This window comes from Embiotoca jacksoni, unplaced genomic scaffold (genome assembly GCF_022577435.1).
Source record: "Embiotoca jacksoni isolate LCO1_2020_lvr unplaced genomic scaffold, fEmbJac1.0.p SCAF_24, whole genome shotgun sequence".
Lineage (NCBI taxonomy): Eukaryota > Metazoa > Chordata > Actinopteri > Embiotocidae > Embiotoca > Embiotoca jacksoni.
In genome coordinates this window covers 1,095,490-1,117,238 of record NW_027185375.1, presented here as the reverse complement: position 1 = coordinate 1,117,238, position 21,749 = coordinate 1,095,490, and the positions used below count along the sequence as shown (strand labels likewise).

Below are 21,749 nucleotides of genomic sequence, written 5' to 3'. Positions count from 1 at the left end.
TCGGTGAGATTTGTGGACCTATTTAAGTTCATCATAGGAATTGTTATTGTTAGGAAATGTGGTTTTTTTTATGTCAATATTTTTGGTTGCTGATATTCCTCAATCCTGCGATGTTTATCCGTTGTATGTCTTTCTCATTGGGCAAAATGGCCATCCTCTACATACATACATTTTCTTACTCCTAACAAAGAAGTGTTTTTTTTTTTTTATTATTAATGCGGACTGTACCCTTTGGAACATATTTACAAAAAAAACATCTTTTGAAAATAGTTTTCCTTTTACCACTGCAGCTCCCCAGTTAAATACTTTCTTAACGTCGGAGTGATGCCCATAAAAAGATCGGGGAAAAAAAAAAAAAAGTCAAACGTTTCTGTAAGTCATCCTGAGTCAGCATGTTGCCCAATTCATTTAGATGTTTTTTTTTTTTTTTTTACCATTGTTATTCTTATATGAATAGGCTACTTAACATTCCATGTGACGATATCCCTTTTCTTATTTTACCAGGAATTTGCTTCCACACATTCCCTCCCTCCCTCCCCCCCAAAACAAAAACATAGAAAAGCCGTCGGGAGAGTTTAGTTTTGGGAAACCGGTCTGACGTGCCTGACTTGACCCGCCCCGGCGTGGTTGGTGGGCCGGGCTGTCAGGCTGTGAAGGGGCGGGACGGGTGAGGAGGGGACGCTACAAGAGGAGAGAGACAGGATGGGTGCTGAGGATTCAGCTCGTGTGCTTCGACGTGTGGAGGACAGACAATCCCGGAGAAGTTTAAAACGTTTTTTAAGCGAGTTGTCGTTGTGTTTTCTCGTTTTTTTTTTCTTTTCTCCGCTCTTTCAAACGTTGTTACGCGAGCGTTTGGTTGGTTTTAGTTAACGCTCTATTTTTAACTCTACTGCGCGTGACACTTTAACGGGTTTTCAAAAAGAAACAGTGTATAGCTATAATTACCTTATAAACACGCTACATATATATATATATATTTTTTTTTATTTTTTTAAAGAAACACTTCCTCCACTTCCTTGAACGATACGGGAGTATTCATTAATATTTTTTTTCCACTTTTTAAAATTATATTAGTAATTAAACTCTACAGGTGTGCGTCGTCGCCATGGAGAGGAACGACGGTCGCGCAGCGACGTCAGAGTTTCCCCATCCGTTCATTCACGAGGTGAAGCTGACGAGGGCCCAGAGAATCAGGGTAACGTAGTTGTTGTTGTTTTTTTTAATGCCTGAAATTATGATAAAGAGAACAAACGGTCGTGAAAAGTTTTAATTTTCTCTGTTTAGAAGGAAAACAAACTGTCTTTCATGGCATCAGTCAACTCTGACACCTGAAACTAATCAGGTGATTTTAGCCTGGCCAGAGTTCAACATTTAAAAAAAAAAAAAAAAAAAGACTCCAAACTAAACAGAGAGAGTTATGTTTTATTTCTTGATTGAGTCAGATAAAGTTTCATAAGGGGTTTGCTGTCAAAACACAACAATTCCCTTCTTTTTCTTTACTTTCATAATCACTTTTTTTTTCTCATTACTCTTTCTCATATGACCTTCTCATTCAAAACCAACATCCCTTAAAAGAACAGAAGGTCTTTCACAGGCCTGTCTGACTGTGATGTCAAAGCCAAACAGTTGGATCATAAGTTTCTGGCGTATCCAGGGATGACTGATAACGACAACATACCACAGAGATGCATAACCCTTCAGTGGAGCGGCATTGCTGAAATTATTAAAGCTGCTACTATTAGTTGATTAGTTATTTGTCAGAAAATTAATCGCCAACTATTCTGATAATTCATTAATCATTTTTGAGTCATTTTTAAATGAAAAAAATTTGAACATTTTCTGATTCCAGCCTCTTAAATGTGAATATTTTATGGTTCTTTGTGATAATAAATAAGATATTTTGGTTGTGGACTGTTGGTTGGAAGAAAACAAGACATTTTAGGCTGGTCTGACATTTTGGAGACCAAACAACTGTTCAATTAATCAAGAAAATAATGAGCAGATTAATAATAAATAAACTTATCATTAGTTGCAGCTCTTGAAATTAACATTATGATCTTAATTAAATATTTTTTGAATTTTGTGAAATACGTCATGATATGAGGAATGTATGTAAAATTGCATATTAAACTATTCAAAACAGGAGGCACCGATCTCACAATTTGTACTTAATATATTAGATTTGGACAAAAAGATTTCGTAAAATCACCTAAAAATATCTGTTCAGGCTTCACGAATAAGCATAAACGTGACAACTTTTATTGTTTCAAGTGTTAAAATCGTACAAATTGATTGGAAAGTCCAATTTTGGAACCATATATGAGGCTTTTATTATGATTCTTCTGTGTGACTGTGCCCCTGCAGACCTACATAATGTTTTAACCCCCCCCCCCCCCCCCCCATTGATTTCTTCTGATCCTGCAGGGAATCATCCTGGGCAGCGTCCTCTGCCCCCTCCGCATCTTCCTGGGGGTCCTCTTCTTCCTCATCATGTGGCCCATCGCCCGGCTACGATTGGCCGGCCTGTCGGAGGAGGAACGCGCTCGACCCGTGGCGGGCTGGCGGCGCTGGCTCTTCCACCCGGTGATCCTGCTGCTGAGCCGAGCCACGTTCTTCTCGCTGGGCTTCCTGTGGGTGAAGGTCAAAGGTCGCAGGGCAGGTCTGAAGGAGGCGCCGGTGCTGGTGGTGGCGCCCCACAGCGGCTTTCTGGACATGCTGGTTCTGTGTCCCACCCAGCTGGCGACGGTGGTGTCGCGGTCGGAGAACACAAGTCTTCCGGTCGTAGGAGGTAAATATGTAACAAATGATGCTGACGCATTTAGATGGTCCGTTAAATGTCATTGTCGAAGCAGAAATGCTAAACCTCAGTTTGTTCTGGTTTCTTAAATTTGAGCTTTTGCAGGTTTTTACACTAAAAGTAACCAACCAATCAACCCAACTCGCATTTCAGTCAAAAAGGATTAACTAAAGGAACAATCTGCAAACTGATGATGAATACGGAGCTGCACTGATTGGATCAAAAGGAAAATGTATATATTAATAATAGCTAAATGGTTAATAAAGCCAATTATTTAATTATATATATTTCATTATTATTTAAGCCAATTTGGTAATAAAGTTTAAGTTCATTTGATAATAAACTGAATATCTCTTAGAAAGATGATTCTCTCGTGCAGCTGCGGTCAGGCCGGTTGTTCACGTTGGTAGCCATAACTTTCTGAGTGCCTGGACGACTTGTCGTTGTTCTTTTTCTGTGCTTAAAGCTGTCATCCACGGTGCAGCGTGCTCAAAGGAAAATCACAATCGAGGTCACCCAGCTTTTATGATCCAAACAAGCAGGAGCAATATTTGGAACAGAGTCCGAGGAGAGTCGAAAGTATGCAAGGAAGCCCAAAGATAAACAACTGACTCGCTTCTAATCTGCTCGGCTACTTCCTGTCTCGCTCAATCTCCGTCGTCTTGTTCTGGCCTCCTCCCTCGGTTCTGGTTCTGATTTTTTTTTTTTAAATTTGTGTTGCAGCCCTGCTGGAGTTTAACCAGTCTGTGATAGTGAGCAGGAAGGACCCGGAGTCGAGGAAAAAGGCGGCCGCTCAGCTCAACGAGAGGCTGACGTCCAAAGGCTACTGGCCTCAGGTGAGATGTTCTGTTCTGTTTCAGTCAACCAATCAAATTTATTATTTATAGATCTGCAGTCTGACTTTGGGACACCAGGAAAACTATATATATATATTTTAAAAAATGAAGCCACATGGATAATTCATTCATTCTTTTTTATTTAAAAAAATTTTTTTTTTAATAATGATAATAATTAATAATAATGACGATAATGAATCTTTGCTTCGGCACCAGCTCGCATTAAATCAACTCTTTGGGAATTGGGAGCCCAGGAACGCAACTTTTCCTCCTCCAGGGAATACTTTTCCGATTACATCCTTAATTACATTTTACAAGAGCCCCTTCGGGTCAGACGCTGTGTTCATTTCATTTCAGTGAGGGCAGCGTAGCGTGTTTTAAGCCATGTCGAAACCAGTCACGCGTGTACAAAACTTCAAGAGGCAGTTTGGCTCGAAGATACGCGGTCAGCAGAAGGTCGTGTGTTTTGATTCGTGCCTGTAAATTCACCTGCTTTAAGCTCCAAGTACAAGTTTTTAAATTCTCGTCTAGATGCTGATGTTTCCCGAAGGAACCACGACGAACGGCCGCTCTCTTCTGAAATTCAAGCCCGGTGAGTCGAGGCAGTGAAAGTATTGTCGGCATGAAGTATTTGTCCATATCGTGTTATTAAAGCTGTCTCCTGACCTCAATCAAGAGGTGCTTTTTCCTGTAGCTGCTAACGAAGGCAAACCTGCTGGGAAATACACATTGGGAGTTTTGTATGACTACTGTTGGTTTATTCAAATGTGGGAGGTCGGAGCCCTGCGTTACCATGCCGACGGTAAGGAGCCTGCCGCCTCCATCACTGCTCCGTGGAGGAGGACCTGTAGGCGGGGCCGCCCGAGGAAGTTCATGCATTTTTGTTAGCATTTAAGGAGACCTATTTAGTTCTGTACTGAAAACGCCTCCCAACGGATGGAAATAGAATAATGTGGCTGACAATTTGTCTGAGCACAAAGGCGGACTGTTTCTCTGTTCAGTACTTGTCGAGGAAACTCAACTTTTCGTTCGTGAAAGTCCGAGAATTTAACTCGCAGCAGGAATCCTAATCCCAGCTCACTAATCGGAATGATTACATGAAACGGAAGCCGAACCCACCCGTCTTTTTCAGACGACGGTTCGACTGCTGTTTGTACAAATCGCGCAGGAATGAGTGGCATGAAAGAGAAGGGCGTAGCTGCTCGGTGGTTTTCTACAGGATGATGAACTCCTCCGTCTCATTGCTCCATCTCGTTGTCACCAGGTGCCTTCCTCGCCGGAGTCCCCGTCCAACCTGTTCTGCTGCGTCACCCCAACAAGCTGGTGAGTGACATCATGTTCATCTAATGAGCCACAACATTAACCATTAAACATGATTTTTATATATATATATATATATATATATATATATATATATATATATTATTTTTTTTATTTTTTGTGACTGGGTCACCTGAACACTTCAAAACCTTTTCACACATGGGATGCGCAGCTCTGGTGTTTGTTTCAGGCGGTTTAAAGCAACTGCTGTTTAATTTCTTTCGTGGTTTCAACCAGACGCGAAGACTATTTTGGGAAAGATGAGATGGCGTGATTTTTATGTCGAACGTTTTCATGCGCTCACTGGTTGCAGCAGGGGGGTGTTTAAATACGGCTTTTTCACAGTTCTGATCTTTTATCGCAATATTTTTAAATAGTGTGCCAATAAAAAACAAAACAAAACAAAAAAGGCACGTGGTGAATGGATTTGAACTACATCCTCCCACAGTCAGCATGCAAAAAAAATATACATATATTATATATGTTAGAAACACTTGTGAGCAGCACCTCAGTGTTGTAATAAGAAGGGTAAACCGTGATTTATGACCGGCAGGCCTGCTGCAGCTCTGATCTCGTGTTCTTGTAAAGTACTTTCTCTTGTGTTATTGCCTTAAATAATCTGAAAGAGGTTTGTCTTTGCAGTCAAACCTGCTTCTCCCGTATGGTACAATTAGGTTGCACCTTTTTTTTTTTTTTTGTAAATTCTTTAGGAGGCACTTCTTAGGGCAGTCGTGATTGGTCGGCTCGCTGCATGCAAAACCATCCTCGTGTAAATTATAATCCTGCCTCATACAGACTCGTTTAGCGCCGACAAGTCGTCATAACCGCCGTTGTGACTTCCATGAAAAGCGAGTTGCGTTTATTCAGACTGGTGCGATCGATTGCCGTCAGATTTGAAAGGGCAGCAGGTCTGAAAGTGATTTAAAGGTGTTTCTGTCCAGGGATGATGAGTACGAGTATGAAATATCCCGCTTAACTCCTCACTCATCTGCAAGTTGCATGCACAGTAAATCCTCCCTTGTTCGGTCGGCGGTCGGTTAGTTATTTATATCCTCTGTACAGATATGGAGACCAAATTTCCCCGGCAGATTTATTTATAGAGTACATGCAGAAACAGCTGCTGACCAAAGAGCTCGGCATAGAAACGTGAAGTACAGTTACATAATAAAAGATATGTAAATGGATAAATAATTCTACCAACATTTTTTTTTTTTTTTTTTTTTTTTTTAATAAATATATTGTCAAATTAATTGTAAAGTGGACTTTGGTGTCTTGAGAGGCAATTTTATTTATTTTTTATTTATTTATTTATTTTTTTTGGCCAAAAAAATTCAAGTCCGGTTTCTCAACTTCAAGGTAATTTATAAGCCTTTTTATTAAAGTGACCAGCTGAATCAAAATGAACCAGACTTTACGTGCACAAACCCAAAGTGTCAAAAAACAAAAGGCTCGCTGTGCTCGTGAAAGTTGTGTAACCTGCTGTCACAGCAGGTGTTTTGTTCTCACTTTGTTTTCGCGGTTCTTCCTCGTCTCCTCCGAACGTTTCCTCTCCCACATTTTTATCAGGCTGCGGTTGTGTTCGTGTCATGTTTGTGCCTGACCGTGTTTGCATACTGGTTCATGTGGGGGTGTGTGACGATGTGACAAGAATTTACACACGCCATAAAACTTAAAAAAAAAAAAAAAAAAAAAAAAAAAATTTAAACTCCCACTCGGCCTGTTGGTGGAGATTGTTGTTGTTGTTGTCGTTTTGTTTGGTGTTGCTTTTTTTTAATGCCTTTTTTTGTGATTCTTCCTCAGGATACTGTTCGCTGGACCTACAAAGGAACGACATGGTGAGTTCCTCCATTTTTCTTCACCGCTATAAAATACGTTTCATGTCACTGTGTTTTATTTATGACTGTTTGCTTTAGATAATAAAAGCGACCATGATAAAAACACGAGATTTCTACGCGGGCAGGAAGTTCAACTTGGAGCTTCTCCGACTGTTTTCTAACGCTTAAATTTCCTTTCTTTGTAGCATCCTAAGAAGTATTGTGAAAGAGATTTCATCCGTTCCCACTTAATATGAAAATAGTGACTCCACCGCTACGCATTTTATGAAAAGCCCAGCTGCTATATTTCTGATTGTTGGGCAGTTTTGTTTTTTCTATGGCTGAAAGTCCTAATGTACACAGGAAGTGGCGGTCGGTTATGTTTTTATCAATGTGAGGATGGACTTTGAGTCAATTCTCTTAAGTGACCAAAGACAAACATTGATGTCTGGTTATTTTACCTCCTGTTTTTAAAAGGGATTTCAGATAATATAGAGTGTCACAACATTCCTGTAATATTAGTATCAAAGTACATCCCTTAGTGGAAAATTGATCCATATTGGCTTCATTAAACCTCCATCAAAAGCAAAATTCTGCTGTTTTCAAAGTAAGACGAAAAGTAAAATAAACATGCAATAAACAAATATTGTTATTTATTCATGCCACAGCAGTTTTCACCACGTCAATGTATCCTGCCGAAACACAAACCTGTTGTTGTACAGCCCCCCCCCCCCTCCACCACACACACACACACACACACACACACACACACACACACACACACACACACACACACACACACACTCCAGCTTTCATGATCACCAAATTATTCTAATCAGGTTTAGGAAAAAGACGCATCAGTTTGTGCTCTGGTGACACATTTGTCAAACGATTTTTCAACCATGCGATCAAGTTGTTCCTTGTCAGATTCACTGACATCACTTCTTTTCTTTTTTTTTTTTCTCCCACCAGGATTGAGGCTCTCTGGCACACCACCTCGCAGCTCTACACCAACATGACTGTTGAGGTGAGACCAGATCAGTCGCCTCGCACACAAAAACTCATCACAACCCTGAAAAAAAAAACAAAAAAAAAACAAAGTCTTTGAGTCAGCACAGGTGTAACTCCGTCACACTTCGGCGTTGTGTAAAATGTGCTCTGGGTGTGTTGAGTTCCCGCTGACATCACCGTTGGTTGTGGTAGCAGGTCCAGCAACAATCGCATTAATCAGTAACGCAGGGTGTGTGTAGGTGTGTTTTCATTATTTTTTTTTTAATTTATTTATTTATTTATGATCCTGCCAAACTGTTGAGCTGTTGCCGTGATGACAGAAACCAAAGTCGCCTTTTTTTTTTTTCCTTTTCTTTTTTTTTCTTCTTGTGCTGCAGTTCCTTCCAGTTTACAACCCGTCTGAGGAGGAGAAGAACGACCCCATCCTGTACGCAGACAATGTTCAGAAACTCATGGCCAAGTAAGTTCCACATTTATAGAGGGCTGGTTTTATGATTGACAGCCAGACTGCAGGTAATGTCGAGCGTAATTAGTGATATTAAAGTGTATAGATTATGAATGGAGGCTTGTAGATGCCACTTGGAAGATTTTTTTTTTTTTTTTTTTTTTCTTGCCTTGTTTGGTACTTTTTGAGTTTGTAACTCGCACTTGAGGTCGTGAACTTGACTTGGTTATCAGGCCGAGTTTTATCATCACTGCTGTCAATATTAGGGTATTTGATGCGTTACTTCCTCCACATATTCAGATTAGATTTAAAACGGGCATAAACAGGTAAATGAATGAGACTACCAATGCTCTGTTTATGGAGGATTTTATCTAGTTCATCAGTCCATGTCTGCAGACGTCAAGTCAAACTTGATTTAAACAGCGTCCTTCATTCAAATTTGCAACACAAGCTGCTTCACAATAAAATGAAAATACCACAAATTTACGGAGACATAATAGAAGGAAAGAGAGGAAATGTAAAATAAGTCAAATGGCAGGTAAAAAAAAAAGAGATAATATAGAAATTATTTTTATTTACTGTCTATTCCAAGATTTTGATGCCATAAACACCCGTGAGGACTGAAATATTCTCTGGCAAACAGAAAGCAGCGTGATGGAGGAAAACTAAACTTTAGACTCTGATGTCTATAAAAGGAATCTCTTGAGTCAGTCAGTCCAGTTCCTCTAATATCATTCATTGACATATCAAAAACACTGGCGCTTTATTTGCCATTAAAATAACACCACCGATGGAAATATTTCTGTCATAACTCGGCTCTTCATGCGGACCAAATCGAATTGAGGCTGTGTATTTGCGAGTCGTTTCTGTGTCCCTGTCAGCTTTTGTGATGTGTTTTTTATTGTTGTTGTTGTTGTATTTTAGGGCCCTGGGAATCCCAGCCACAGACTACGTGATGGAGGGCCGGGTTCCAGTGAGTAAACTGGGCGGTCTCTCTCTCCCTCTGGACTCGCCCGCCAGAGAAACGCTGTCGCTGCTGCACAGAAATGGGTGAGAGAGGAGCTCCTGTTTGAACTAAACCTGTGAGGAAAAGGCTTTTAATGAAACACTCAGGGACTCCTAATAGGTTTATTCCAGACTTGGAAAGTCAAGGCCTTTGTTCTTTCATTGAGTCAGGTCATTGAATATCAGCAAATCTATCAACCTGATATTGTCCAGTAAATGGTTTTCCATATATTTGCCTCCTGATTGGTTTTATCTCCTTCCCGCTCGTCAAATATCACTTCAGTCGAGGTGTGATTTTAAATTTCTTTTTCCTGTAGCTGGTAACGAAAGCAAACATGACAGGGATATGTACATTTTTAAGTGTTGTTTATTATTTAAGCTTGAGTTTTGTAAATGGGAATGCCCGTGAACGAGAATATGAAGCTCACGGACTGCTGGGAATAAAATAGCGTTTGTCTGATCAGCACAAAGGTGACTGTTTTGTTTTTGTTTTTTTTCTTCCCTTAATTTTAGGTTATGAAAATTCATTTTTAGTCACTGAAAGTCATTTAACATTGAATTTAAAGTGGGAAACCTGTCAATGTGTTTATTTTTTCTTCTTCTTCTTCTCACCATCTTCTTTTGTCTCTTCGTCAGTCTGGATGCACCAAAGGTAGAAGCAGCGCTGGACAGAATGATTGACAGGTGTCAGTCGGCAACCGAGGGGTCGAAGGTCAGCGCAGAAGAGCTGGCCTCTCTTGTCTCACTGACGGATAAACAGACAGCCGTCCATATCTGTGGCCTCTACTCGAAGGTGGGTTCTGGGATTTAAAGGCTTTCGTACTGTAGGTATGAGTGCACACTGTTTGATGTTAACACTGAATATATAAATATGTATACAGTCAATTATTGTTTTCACCATCGGCTCCTCCAGAAGAGTCAAATACGGTCAGATCTGGTGAATTTAACTCTGAAAATTAGTCCTGATTCTTGAGCTGCAACGATTAACCGATTAATCTGATAGTCTGTTTTTGGTTCTTCAATGTGAATATTTGGTACCTTTTTTTGTCAAATTTAAATAACTTGAACATAATTTGGACTGTTGGACAAAAGAAACCATTTAAAAACAAAGCATCACTGCTCCGGGAAGCCGTGATGGGCATTTCCGGATATTCTGGAGACTCAACGTTTATTTGGTTAATCAAATTATTGATAATGAAAATATTTGCGAGTTGCAGCCGTACTTGTTTCCAAAAGCCTCGATTACATCTTCATAATGCGGTGCTCGTTTTCTGATACCAATAACTCCAGGAGGTTTTCAGTTTCTTTCCCTTCTCATTATCCAAAACTCTGCTCTGTGCGTTCGGACCCGTTTGCTGGCTGATGATGTGCTTCATTCACTGGAGACGTTTTGTGAATTTTAATCTTAATGTTTATAACTCCAGAAAAGTCACAGAACGTCCTCGGTATCCTGATCAAATGTACACGCTGACTAAAACTTATCAGTTTGATAAAAAAAAATAAACAACAAAAAAACAATCTGTACTGCATCTCAGTTTCTGCTGTTTACACAAATACAATTATAAGCAGTGACGAAATGTGCGACCAAACTTTTGTGTTTGCAGGACGACACCGTGGACCTGCGACAGATCTACTCGAGTGTTTCGGCCCTCGCTGGATTCGTCAGCTTCAAGTCGCTGCTTCACTCTGCGTTTTCCGTGAGTCCTGTCCGACTGCAGCACGATGAATATTTCTCCCGTTTTATTTCTTTCATGTGTATTTAAATTGATGCCGCACAATACAGCATTTACCATATGTGATCTCAGGTCATTTGCAGTGTCAGGCCTTTTTTCTTTTTTTTTTTTTTTAAATACATAAAACTCAACAGGAACACTACAAAACTCAAACTACACCATACACGCATGACATTTGTGAATAAATCAATTTAAAATTATGATTTAATCCCATAATAATCTAATGCCAAATGTTTTTCAGTTTTTTAATAATCATTTTTCCTTTTTTTTTTTTTTTTTTTTTTTTTTCTTAGTAAGAATACAGTTTAACATTTTTAAATGTATTTATGTATTGAATATATTTTTTTGTTTTACCTGCTGTTCTACGAAGTACAGACCTCCTTCCTTTTTTAATTTTCTGATCCCACCGTCTGCGTTTCTGCAGCTGTTTGACAGACAGGCCAGCGGCAGCCTGAGTGCAGAGGAGCTGTCTGCCCTCATGGGGGCGCTGCTGGGCTTCCCTCAGCACAACACCGCCGAGCTCTACACCGAGGCCTCCCATGGGGGCCGGCTTACTGAAGGTGAGCGTTCGCCATCATTTCTGTTCCTATGTCTAATGTGGCGTGAATGATTTATGGGGGCGTGGCTCCTCACCGCTGCTCCTGCAGGAACATGTTCCATCGCAGCAGGGTGGAAAATGAACGTTTTTCTGCACTCAAGCAAAGATGCACCTGCTTCCAGCGTATGTGTCTAACATGAAGGAACAAATGCTGAATGTTTTGGGGCTGACGAATGTGATGCTAATGATGTGGAAATATATATATATATATATATATTTTTTAAATCTGTTCTCGCCACGTGTGCTTAAACAAACTGCATCACATTTCTGTCCACTCTTTTGAAAGATTGTTGTGTCTGGTAATGTAAACGAGCAGAAGTCACAGAGGAACATTACACAGCGTTTTACAAACATAATCAAGTACAGATTATTTTGTGGCAGGGAGTTGTTGCTGTATTTGTCCGTCCTCATTTTTTGTTTTGTTTTGGTCATTGCTTATCTCTACTGACCGCACGAGTCGTCACTTTTACATGAAGTCCAGCTGACTTCTAGTGGCACCCGGTGGTATTGCACCCTTCTGTATTAGCCTCATTGTTCAGAGCCGGAAGCTACGTCCACTTTTATATACAGTCCATGCTTCAGATCATTGTACGGTAAGCTATTAATAAGCTCACAGTCTGGGGTCGTGTTGTTATTAGCCGATTTTTTTTTTTTTTTTTTTTTTTTTTAAAGCAATACAAAAAGAACCTTTTTTTAAAGTCCTTGATTCCACAGAAAATCTGCTGCGAGTGCTGACGACCCACCCGACCTATCAGAAAGTGGTGAACGAATACCTGCAGATGGAGGAGGCGGGCTCTCGGCTGTCACTCACCCCTCTGACCAATGGGAAGGCAGTGAACAACAACGGAAATGCGCACAACGACAACAATTCCCTTCACAGCAACAAGAAGTTTGACTGAGATTCTTTTTATTTCTCGACAGTCAGGTTTGTTGTACAAATTAAACCAAAATAATCGACAAAGATTGTATTTTTTAAAAGTTTTGAGGGATATGTTTGTGGATGTATTTTTATGTCAACTGTACAGATAGTAAAACCCAAAACGACTTTAAGTATCTCTAAATGATGCGGCTCTGAGGTGTGTGTGTGTGTGTGTGTGTGTGTGTGTGTGTGTGTGTGTGTGTGTGTGTGTGTGTGAGGTCAGCTGAGTACCTGAAGGTGTGTGTATGTTTACCACTGTGCCTTTTTTTTTTCTTTTTTTTATTCCTCTGACAATATAATAATAATATTTATATATAATATAATAAATTGTCCTCACATGTTCTTCCAGATGCTGTTGAAGTCATAAAATGTCTTATTTATAAAATGTATGCTGGTTTCTCTTTGCACAGACTGCTGTCACTCAACAACAAAATACACAAACACTGTAAATCCATATGTTTATTTTATGAAAATGAATGTTTTATTCCATTTTTTTGTGACTGGTTTTATATCTAAATATTAAACTGTGAATTATTTTAAGTAGTTGTCGATCTTGACGTTGAATTTCTTTCTTTTTTTGTTTTGTTTTTGCATTTACTTAAAAATGTACCCACAGCACCAAATGCACATTAATTGTTCACTCTTTCTTCTCATCCAGCTGTTGTTGTGAGTCACAGACAACTTTACAAGCACAGCTGGTGTTGATTCCCCTTTTTGTTCTGCTTTCTGTCGCTTTTTGAATGTTCGTTTTGTTTTTTTGTCCGCCTAAATTAAACATCTTTTCGTCCTCGCTGAGGACTATGGCGGTTTAAAACCAGATGTTTCTGCTCCACCTCTTTTCTTTTCTGTCACCGTGTTGCTCTTTGGTGTGGTCCTCCTCCCCACTGCTCTTCTTCCTCGTGTTTTTTTTAGCCGTCCCACATTCGTCCCCTCGTCTCTGCATTGGACTCCGTATGAGGCTCGGGTCCTCGGCCTCTCCCAGTCTCCTTTTACGTCTGCTGTCCGGTCGGGACTCGGCTCGGGGCCCGATTGAATCTTCAAACGGAGTGACCTTAATTCCCAGGTTTTGTTTTTTGGGGCTGCGGTGGGTGTCGTCCCTCGGATGGACTTCGAACACGGAACGGGGGAGGGTTTGGGATTTTCCACACGTGTTGTCGCCGAAGACTTCTTCAGACTCGCGGTTGGATGCTCACGCTCGTCTCTCTCCCTCAGTGGACCGTCTCCTGAATCTTTTACACCAGAGTGCTTTCCTGAATGTCTCTGAGCTCTCCGTCTCCGTCCCGCTCCTCCACTGCCGAGACGGTTTCCAGAAACCTCGTCCCGGGTCGACTCTTTCCCGGCCTCCTCTTCATCTCTCCGGCATCTTCTTCTTTTCATTGGGCTGAAAACGGACAAACATTGCGGCTCATTTGCGTTTTCCTTCGCGTGTCCTTCCGGTTCGGTGTCCTGCGAGGACTTTGTCTCCACCTCTGAGCATTTGGTTTTCCTTCCGGTCGTAGGAGTCGGCCGCGGTCTCTCTTCAGTGCTCCTCGTACTTTGCCTCAGCATGCCGGGCGTTTCAGTCCTCTCGTCTTCTCTCTTCTTCTTCGTCGTTTTGGATAAAAGAGCCTTATTTCCCCCCGTTTCAGAGGAAAAACTAGTTTCATTGGCGTCACACTGTTTCCCTGCCTCCACCTTCAATTTCCGCATCTCTCCCATAAACTTTTTCTGGTCTTTATTCTCCAAATCTTCCTTTTCTGTGTTCATTTTTGCTCCTCTGCTTTGCTCTTCACAATCACTCTCCTTTCTCTTACATATTTGCCTTCCTCTCGAGGACCGTCTCTTGTGTTTCTCATAAATCGGCCCATCCGTCTCCGGGCTGATTTGAGCCGTCGCCTCGCAGCTGTCTTCACTTTGCTTCCCCTCCTCTTCCCTCGCTGTTGTAAACGTTACTTCTTTTCCACTTTGGCCCGACAGCCTCTGACTGCGTCGGCGGGCGCGGCCGACCGCGAGTTTAGCCTCGTTCTCCTCATTGTCTGCCTCTTTTTTGAAAGTCTTTTCGGTCAGCGCTTCCTTTTTTTCTTTCATAGTCTCCCTCTTTTGCTTCACTCTTGTCTCGGTGCGCTTCCTCCGACCTTTCTTAGGTTTTCTCCCCCTTCTGCGCCTCGCTCCCGTCCTGAGGTCGGAGGGTGGAGAAACTGGCTTTGATAAATTCCCAACTTTTGGCATATCACAGGAGTCCGGGTGGGAATTTACCCCCAGAGATGAACTAGCGAGCACAGGAGGTGTGCAGGTAAGTTCCACGTCGGGTTCGTGGGTCGTATCGTGACGAGAGGACTGCGGGTTTACATTTTGAGGGCTGTATTGTTCCTCAAGCACCTGAGCCGGTGGAGACGGTGGACAGGGGAGGGTTATCCAGGCCGACTGCCCGCGGGACGCCGAGACGTCCTCTGACGCGTCTTGCGGAACGCCGCCTGCAAAAAGCACGTCTGCGGGAGCCGCGCCCGACGCGCCGAGATCCTCCGAATCGGAAGTCCAACTGATGTGCGGAAATGAAGTGAAACGGTCGTCGTGATGCGCAGCCGAGCCGTCGCTAACTGGCTCGTAGTATTCGCCGTGCGATGGAAACTCGTGGATCACGTGACCTTCAGGCGCGGCATCAGTTGGCAGCGGTTCTTCCAGAAGGTGTGAGGGCAGCAGCAGAGGACGGACGCTCCGACTCTCCTCTGTTTTCATATTCTCGGGTGGATTTTGTCCTTTGTCGTCCGGGTTTGCGTAAGATTTTGTTCCCTGAGGATCCACAATGAGGGACTGTGGTGTCACCGTGGATGTTTCCTCGGTGACGGGACGGCCTTCGCGGGGCCCCGACCCCTAGGTTGGGAAATAAAATACACTCGTGTTAAGCAGGCAAGTTAGCTCCGGGTCCACCAGCTACAACATCCAGAAATGAGTATACATTTTGACCCTAATAAGTTTGTACTTTTAACTAAAAAGCAGTACTTTCACTCGAGTCTTTTTCCATTATTGCTCTGCTACAACAATTACTAAATATTCACGGTGGCTTCTTATCATTACGTTACCTCTTGTTCTTCCAGTGCAAAAAGGTCGAGGGGTTCTGGGTCCGAGGAGAGGATGGAGTCCAGGTACTGGATGTTCAGAGTCGACCCCGCCTGACAGACGGACAAACGGAGGCAGTAAAACATGCTCCCAACATGATATCTCCATCACGGTGCTTTCAAATATCAGCAACGTGTAGATATTTTAATATTCATACTGATGCATTACTGCGTTTAAGTACCAATTGCCTGCAGTAGCTGGTCAAGGTGTTGGTAGTTTAAGCTGCTTTAGATACATTAAAGGGCCACAAGATGAATGAGGGCAGTCGAGAGAGGATTAATAGCGGTTTACAATCGTTCATATATCATTTATATTCATATGCTATACTTCTCTAATATTTGCAGTTTCGTAAAACCGTTATTCAAATGACAGTTAAAGGTGAAATTTTGTTTGTCAGAAATGAAATGTGACTTCAATCTCAGGCCAAAAATTAATTTAATCTTTGACAGTGTGCTGTATTTAAAAAAAATTTTTTTTTTTTTTTTTTTTTAACTTATATGTATTTGTGTGTAAAATGTTCATCTGTAGTGTGGCAGACTGTGGAAGTTTAAAGTGGCATAGAATGTGCTTTAGTGCTTTTAGTAAAAATGATCAAAATGTGTCAGTAACTGTCATCCAGCAGCGTTATACAGAGTTGGAAAAAATATATATTTTACAGGGGAAAAAAATGCAATCTTTTCATCTGTGCTGCTCTGATTACCTAAAAATGAGATGATAAAAATGTTGTTATTGCTGCAAATTGTAACAATTATACCGATGGACTTTTATACCACGGATAACATACTTTTGTCACAAAGTCTTCGCCACTGCACAGCTCATCCAGATACTCCAGGAATGAGCCTTTTCTTATCTCCAGTTCTTCCCTCTCTCCGAACTCGTCTTCATCACTTTCAGCTTCTTTGACCTCCGAGTTTTCTGGGATCTGAGTGAGAAAGTTCAGGCTGTGCTGTTGAATGTCTTGGGAAAAAAACGGTCCCAACGTTTGAATCATTAACAATTAAAAGATAATTTTAACGTTTCCACTTTCCAAACAGATTTCAACATTTTGGATTAACAAAACTAATTTTGCGTATTAAATAGCTTTTCCTATTGATCGTTTTTTCTATGTTTGATGAGATAACACGTCGTCGTAGGACCTCGGGCAGGAGTGAGTCCATGATCGTCATGTATTCCTCGAAGGCGGCTTCCGCCAGAAACTCTTCATCCAAAGAGCGCCGAGGCCTTGGAGAAACTTTACGCTTTATTTTCCCGGCGGTGTTGTTTTGTTGTTGTTTGTTCTTCACGGGGGAAATATTTTTCTGCCGTATTCCTGTGAGGGTGAGAAAGAGAACGACTAACTTTGAATGATTTTCGTGGTCTGAATCAAGACCAAAGAGATCATCAGAGTTTTTATAATGTGATTTTTTTTTTTTTAGCTAACATCAAAACCTAGCTGCGGTTTTACATAAGTCCTTGACCTCTGACCTTGCATCCTGGCCTGCTCCTCGCCTTTCACAGCTACCTGCCTCCTGTCTTCCTGAGATGTTCTTCTCGACACCCTGCGGTTAAGGATGGTGAAGTCAAACCACAATCAGGAGTCAGACATGAAACCTCCAGTGTTAGTGCGTGTATTATTATGCTAGAACGTCTCTTACAGGTCTGGGCGACAGGTCTGATGGACAGGCATCATTTGGGGACTCGAGCACCAGCCGGGACCGGCCTGGGGCTGCGGGAACCAGGAAGGAGGAGGGAAACGCGGCGAGCACCAGAACTCTGCTGGGCTGCCGATGGGGACCACCACAAGGGGGCTGAAACTGAACGAGGAGCCGGGCGAAGGGGGGACGAGGCTCATATTCAGCCAGCGGGAGTCTGGAGGGGACCAGGGGCCACATAGGAGCTCTGGTAGGAGCGGTGGCAGTCCGGGCTGGACCACGGCACCAGGGGGTAACGTCTGGAGGTGGACTGGAGAGGGCCATACAGCTGGCAGGACGTTCAGCCTGAAGGGACTCTCCAGAGCTCGTGTCTGGGCCTGGATGGGCTCCATCAGGCTCGGGGGGTGACGTTGCACAGATTTCTGGCTTAAGTCAGAGCTGACTATCATCCTGAGATTTTCTGGATCGTTCAGTGATGCAGATTCATCCGTCCTCACCTGGAGAGGCCCTGATGAACAAAACTGCACGTCCCTGCTGAGGATTTCATGTCTTATGTGACGGACACGCTCGGAGCGTGTGTGCACGTCCAGCACTTCCTGAGAAGCAGAGAGCATCTGGAGGGTGAGGTTGGGAGAAATGAGGAAGGGTTTCTGGCCGAGGGCGGCTGCCTCCGTTTATCTCCGTATGTCTGTTTGAAACCTTCAGAGGAGAGAAAAACAAGTGGTGAATATCAGAGATCTTTAATTATCACAAGTGAACAGCGTGTGAGACGCACATGCTGAGATTCATTTAAAAATGCCTTCATGGGTCGGGCAGGATTTCATAAGACTTTAAGCTGCAGGGCAGAAAAACAAAGGTTTTCTTTTATCTGTCTGAGAACAAACTGAAATAAAACAGAGTGTGCAGGAAATCATGAAGTATTTATTCACTCTGTCACTTAGATAAATAGAGTGAAAGATATTTGGATCCCGGATTTCAGAATTAAACATGACAATAAATGTTGAATTACACTTCTACTTGGGTGCAAATGAATATTTGTCATGATTTAATCTACTTTAAACATTTAAGCTTTCAGCCATGATGTTTTATTGTTCGATACTTTAATAATACAGCTCAAATTATGAAGTATTGGTCCTATTGTTTGATTCAGACTTTATAAATGAATTATTGATCGACTTCTATAATGCAGTGAATATCATATTTTTACAACTTTATTCCTCGACTCCACTAAATCTCACAGGGAAATATTGTACTTTTTACTCCACATTTGTCTGACAGCTCTAGGTACTTTTCAGATTACTGTTTTTCTTTCTGTCATTTAAAAAGTATGTATTGCAAAATTTTGGTATTTTGAATTAAAAAAAAATGTCTGATAAACTGAAGGATTAAATGTTCCTTTATGGATTGAGAAATTCCCACACTTCTTAAAAGAAATACAAAATTTATAAACCCTCTTGAATAAACTATAAAATGCATCGTCTCAAAGCCAAAAAACGGACTGTTTTTCTCAGATATTTAGAGATATACAGAAGATTACTGTAGATTAAACAAATCGACATTATATAAAGTAATTTGAATATACAGCAATAAAATCACACGAATGCATCATAATATCTAATCCAAAAACCTCATATATAATACTAACACACGGACAGGGAGTATTTTCTGCACAGTGTGAACCTTTACTTTTGATAGGTACTTTAACTAAATGCTTTACTTAAATATGCAAACCATCAATGCAACATGAAAGTTGTGTATAAGTGTAAACAAGAGAAGTGGCAAATAATGTTCATTAAAATGCTTACCTTTCTTGTTGGAGATTAATAACTAATGTGTGTTCACAGTCCAGTTTAAATCAAAAGTAAACTTGAGTCACGTCTGCTATAAACATTCTGAAATTCGTAAAATCTCATAAAGCGAAATCTAGATGTTGGTATCATTTATTTGTACTTTTTATGCAATGGGCTACATATAATTTGTGCACTGATTTGCAGTTCAGTTTCATAAGGTATGTCTTCTGTGAATTAAATTTTTTGATGAAAAACATGAATAAAAAAATGTGTTATTTTATGAAGTAGCACCAAATGTTCAGTTGTTGGAGGGATTAAAACAAATATAAAAGGAGCCAAGTAATATTTCAGCAATATCTCATTATACACTTCCTATTGTTTTCATAAGCACTCGAAATGAAAAATAAAATTATATTTGATTGCATTTCATTTATAATAAAATGTCATATATAAAAAGTGACCATCTCCTCGACAACTGATTTAGGAAGCGTTCGTTTTCCGTTAGGGAAAGTTGAGCACGACTCCATTTCCCAGGATGCTAAGCGCCCTGACTGTTGAACCGGATATCCGCCTTGTCTTCCCGACGGGGACCAGATTTTACGCACGTGGAATGCTAACAGCTAGGCGCGTTTTGCCTGCAAACTTTGATATATTTTCGATATAAAACAGTCGCTTTTTTTTTTTTTTGTCTCTGAAGCTTAAAAGCAACTTTTGGTGAAGATGTTTCTGCAGTTTTACCTAAATGAGAGCGGGGACCGAGTTTACACTCTGAAGGTAACGTTAACGTTTGTTTACATCGTTTATAGGTAACGTTATTCTTTATGAATGTATTCAGCTGCTTCACCCGAAGAGTTCAACTCGAATCTGTTAATGTTAGCACATATAAACACACCAAATACTTAAGATACAATTAACTGGTAATTTTCGTGTTAGAAATATAAGGCTTTGACCAGAGCATCATGGAATGATATCAGAAAAAAAAGTTGAGTTATTTAAATCGTCAACTCAATCCACCTCCTCAAAGTTTGCCGTTTAAAAAAAAAATTTGAAACAACAATAACATGAAACTTCATACTGTCTTCATACACTCAAAAGGGCTTTGTTTTCCAGGTCAGGAACTTTATTGTCCAAAAAAATATAATAGGCATTTTTGGAATTGAACATTATTCAATATACTCGCGTGTGTGGTTATTGTTAAACCCCATCATCTGTGAAGTGCATAGATCCAAAGATGGAACAGCAATGTCACAGAGAAAATCCAAATAACACCTTAAAACTACCAATGAAGGCGTGACAATTGTCATATACTAATGGAGAAAAGTAAAATATAATGAAGATGAGCTATAAACAGAATCTAACACAAACAAGGTGTCATGTACAAATATCTTAGTGTGACATAAGATTAAAAAACAACAACAATCTTTTTTCCATTTCTTTTGTTTCAGTAAAATCACAAAACAATGATTTTGGTGCCTTTGCTTTGTTATAACTTAAACTTTAGCTCAAGTGGATATTATTTTACTTTTCACCTTTTATGAAATAGTAAGTTCCTATCCTATTATCATGATTGAAGATAATAATTTATAGCACGTATCCAGTCCGATTTCTTACAAACAGATTTTCGAACTATATGAAAAAGTGGACGTATGTGTGAAGGCTTGAGCACAATTTGTGTTTTTTGTTTTGTTTTGTTTTTTCGAGCACAGAAATGAACTGAACTTTCACGCTTTCCCTTTCCGTCATTTGTCGCCAACAGAAGTTGTGTCCTGAGGGGCAGCCCACCAGCTCGGCCCACCCGGCTCGTTTCTCCCCAGACGACAAGTTCTCCCGACACCGAGTGATCGTGAAGAAACGCTTCAGCCTTCTGCTCACCCAGCAGCCCAGACCTATTCTGTGAGGGAGCGATGAGAGGTGGACGGATGGAGACGAAGAAATGGAAGAGTGGAAGTGAAGATGTGGCCAGAAAGCAAAGACCAAGAAAACCCCGGGCCCAGATTTAAGGGAATGTCCGCTCAGCTGTCACAGGATGTTATGGAGCTTTCTTTTTCATGTTGTAATTTGTTCGCAATTGTTTGAGATTATTGTTAGAATTTTTTTTTTCCATGCTGAATAAATGTTTGGCTAATGGTTTGTAACTTGCTTGCTGTCACCTGTCCACCCAGCCGAATACCTACGGGAGACTTTGGAGTGACATGTTTTCCATCCTCTCCAGTAGTTTCAGTGACTTATATAATTAATAATATATCAGCATAGTTTGTTTACTGCTATAAATGCCAATAAAAAGGGTGGACAGAGAAAGAAGAGGAGACAAATGAGGTGCTGTAATCAGGATTAATGAAGTAGAAAGAGGAACAAGTACAAGAAAACGTTCCCCTATTACTTTTAGACTTTTACCTTTTTGTGCCTCAGACATTCATGTGTCTGAATCTCGTTAGTGGAACCTACTAACTCTTATTTCGGAAATGTGTGGGAACACGTGTAAACAATACATGCTATTTTATACGCTTATGACACATTTATTAAAAGGTATGATCTCAGTCTGAAGTGAAGCCCAATATCTTTCTCTGAAATGTAATGGAGTAAATTTATAAACAGTATATGAAGTGATAGTATCTCAACCCCCCCCCCCCCAAAAAATAGTATCGATACTGCGTAAGTGGTTCACTTTCACTTCATATTTTTATTCAAATTAGTATTCATGCCACCATTTTAACAATTTTTTTTTTATATATATATATATACATATATATATAT

At 40.8% G+C, this 21,749-nt stretch overlaps 2 protein-coding genes across 2 annotated transcripts; both read left to right on the top strand.

The window, feature by feature from the left end:
- Positions 1-561: 561 nt before the first annotated feature.
- On the top strand, positions 562-13,018 carry lpcat4 (lysophosphatidylcholine acyltransferase 4). The gene is made up of 13 exons (XM_069158948.1): positions 562-1,195; positions 2,425-2,788; positions 3,521-3,633; positions 4,165-4,225; positions 4,898-4,956; positions 6,754-6,788; positions 7,740-7,794; positions 8,156-8,238; positions 9,148-9,273; positions 9,865-10,021; positions 10,833-10,925; positions 11,386-11,521; positions 12,274-13,018. Exons 1-13 carry the CDS (start codon positions 1,106-1,108, stop codon positions 12,456-12,458), a joined length of 1,557 nt encoding a protein of 518 aa, XP_069015049.1. The 5' UTR covers positions 562-1,105; the 3' UTR covers positions 12,459-13,018.
- Positions 13,019-19,568: 6,550 nt separating this feature from the next.
- Positions 19,569-21,122, top strand: nop10 (NOP10 ribonucleoprotein homolog (yeast)). Its single transcript, XM_069158955.1, has 2 exons — positions 19,569-19,769; positions 20,752-21,122. The coding sequence occupies exons 1-2, from the start codon at positions 19,716-19,718 to the stop codon at positions 20,890-20,892; spliced, it is 195 nt and encodes a 64-aa protein (XP_069015056.1). The 5' UTR covers positions 19,569-19,715; the 3' UTR covers positions 20,893-21,122.
- Positions 21,123-21,749: the final 627 nt, after the last annotated feature.

Coding starts and splice junctions, on each gene's coding strand:
- nop10 (XM_069158955.1), top strand. CDS start 19,716: ATGTTTCTGCAGTTTTACCTAAATGAGAGCGGGGACCGAGTTTACACT. Junction 19,770..20,751: donor ACCGAGTTTACACTCTGAAG/GTAACGTTAACG, acceptor TGTCGCCAACAG/AAGTTGTGTCCTGAGGGGCA.
- lpcat4 (XM_069158948.1), top strand. CDS start 1,106: ATGGAGAGGAACGACGGTCGCGCAGCGACGTCAGAGTTTCCCCATCCG. Junction 6,789..7,739: donor ACCTACAAAGGAACGACATG/GTGAGTTCCTCC, acceptor TTCTCCCACCAG/GATTGAGGCTCTCTGGCACA. Junction 11,522..12,273: donor TGGGGGCCGGCTTACTGAAG/GTGAGCGTTCGC, acceptor TTGATTCCACAG/AAAATCTGCTGCGAGTGCTG.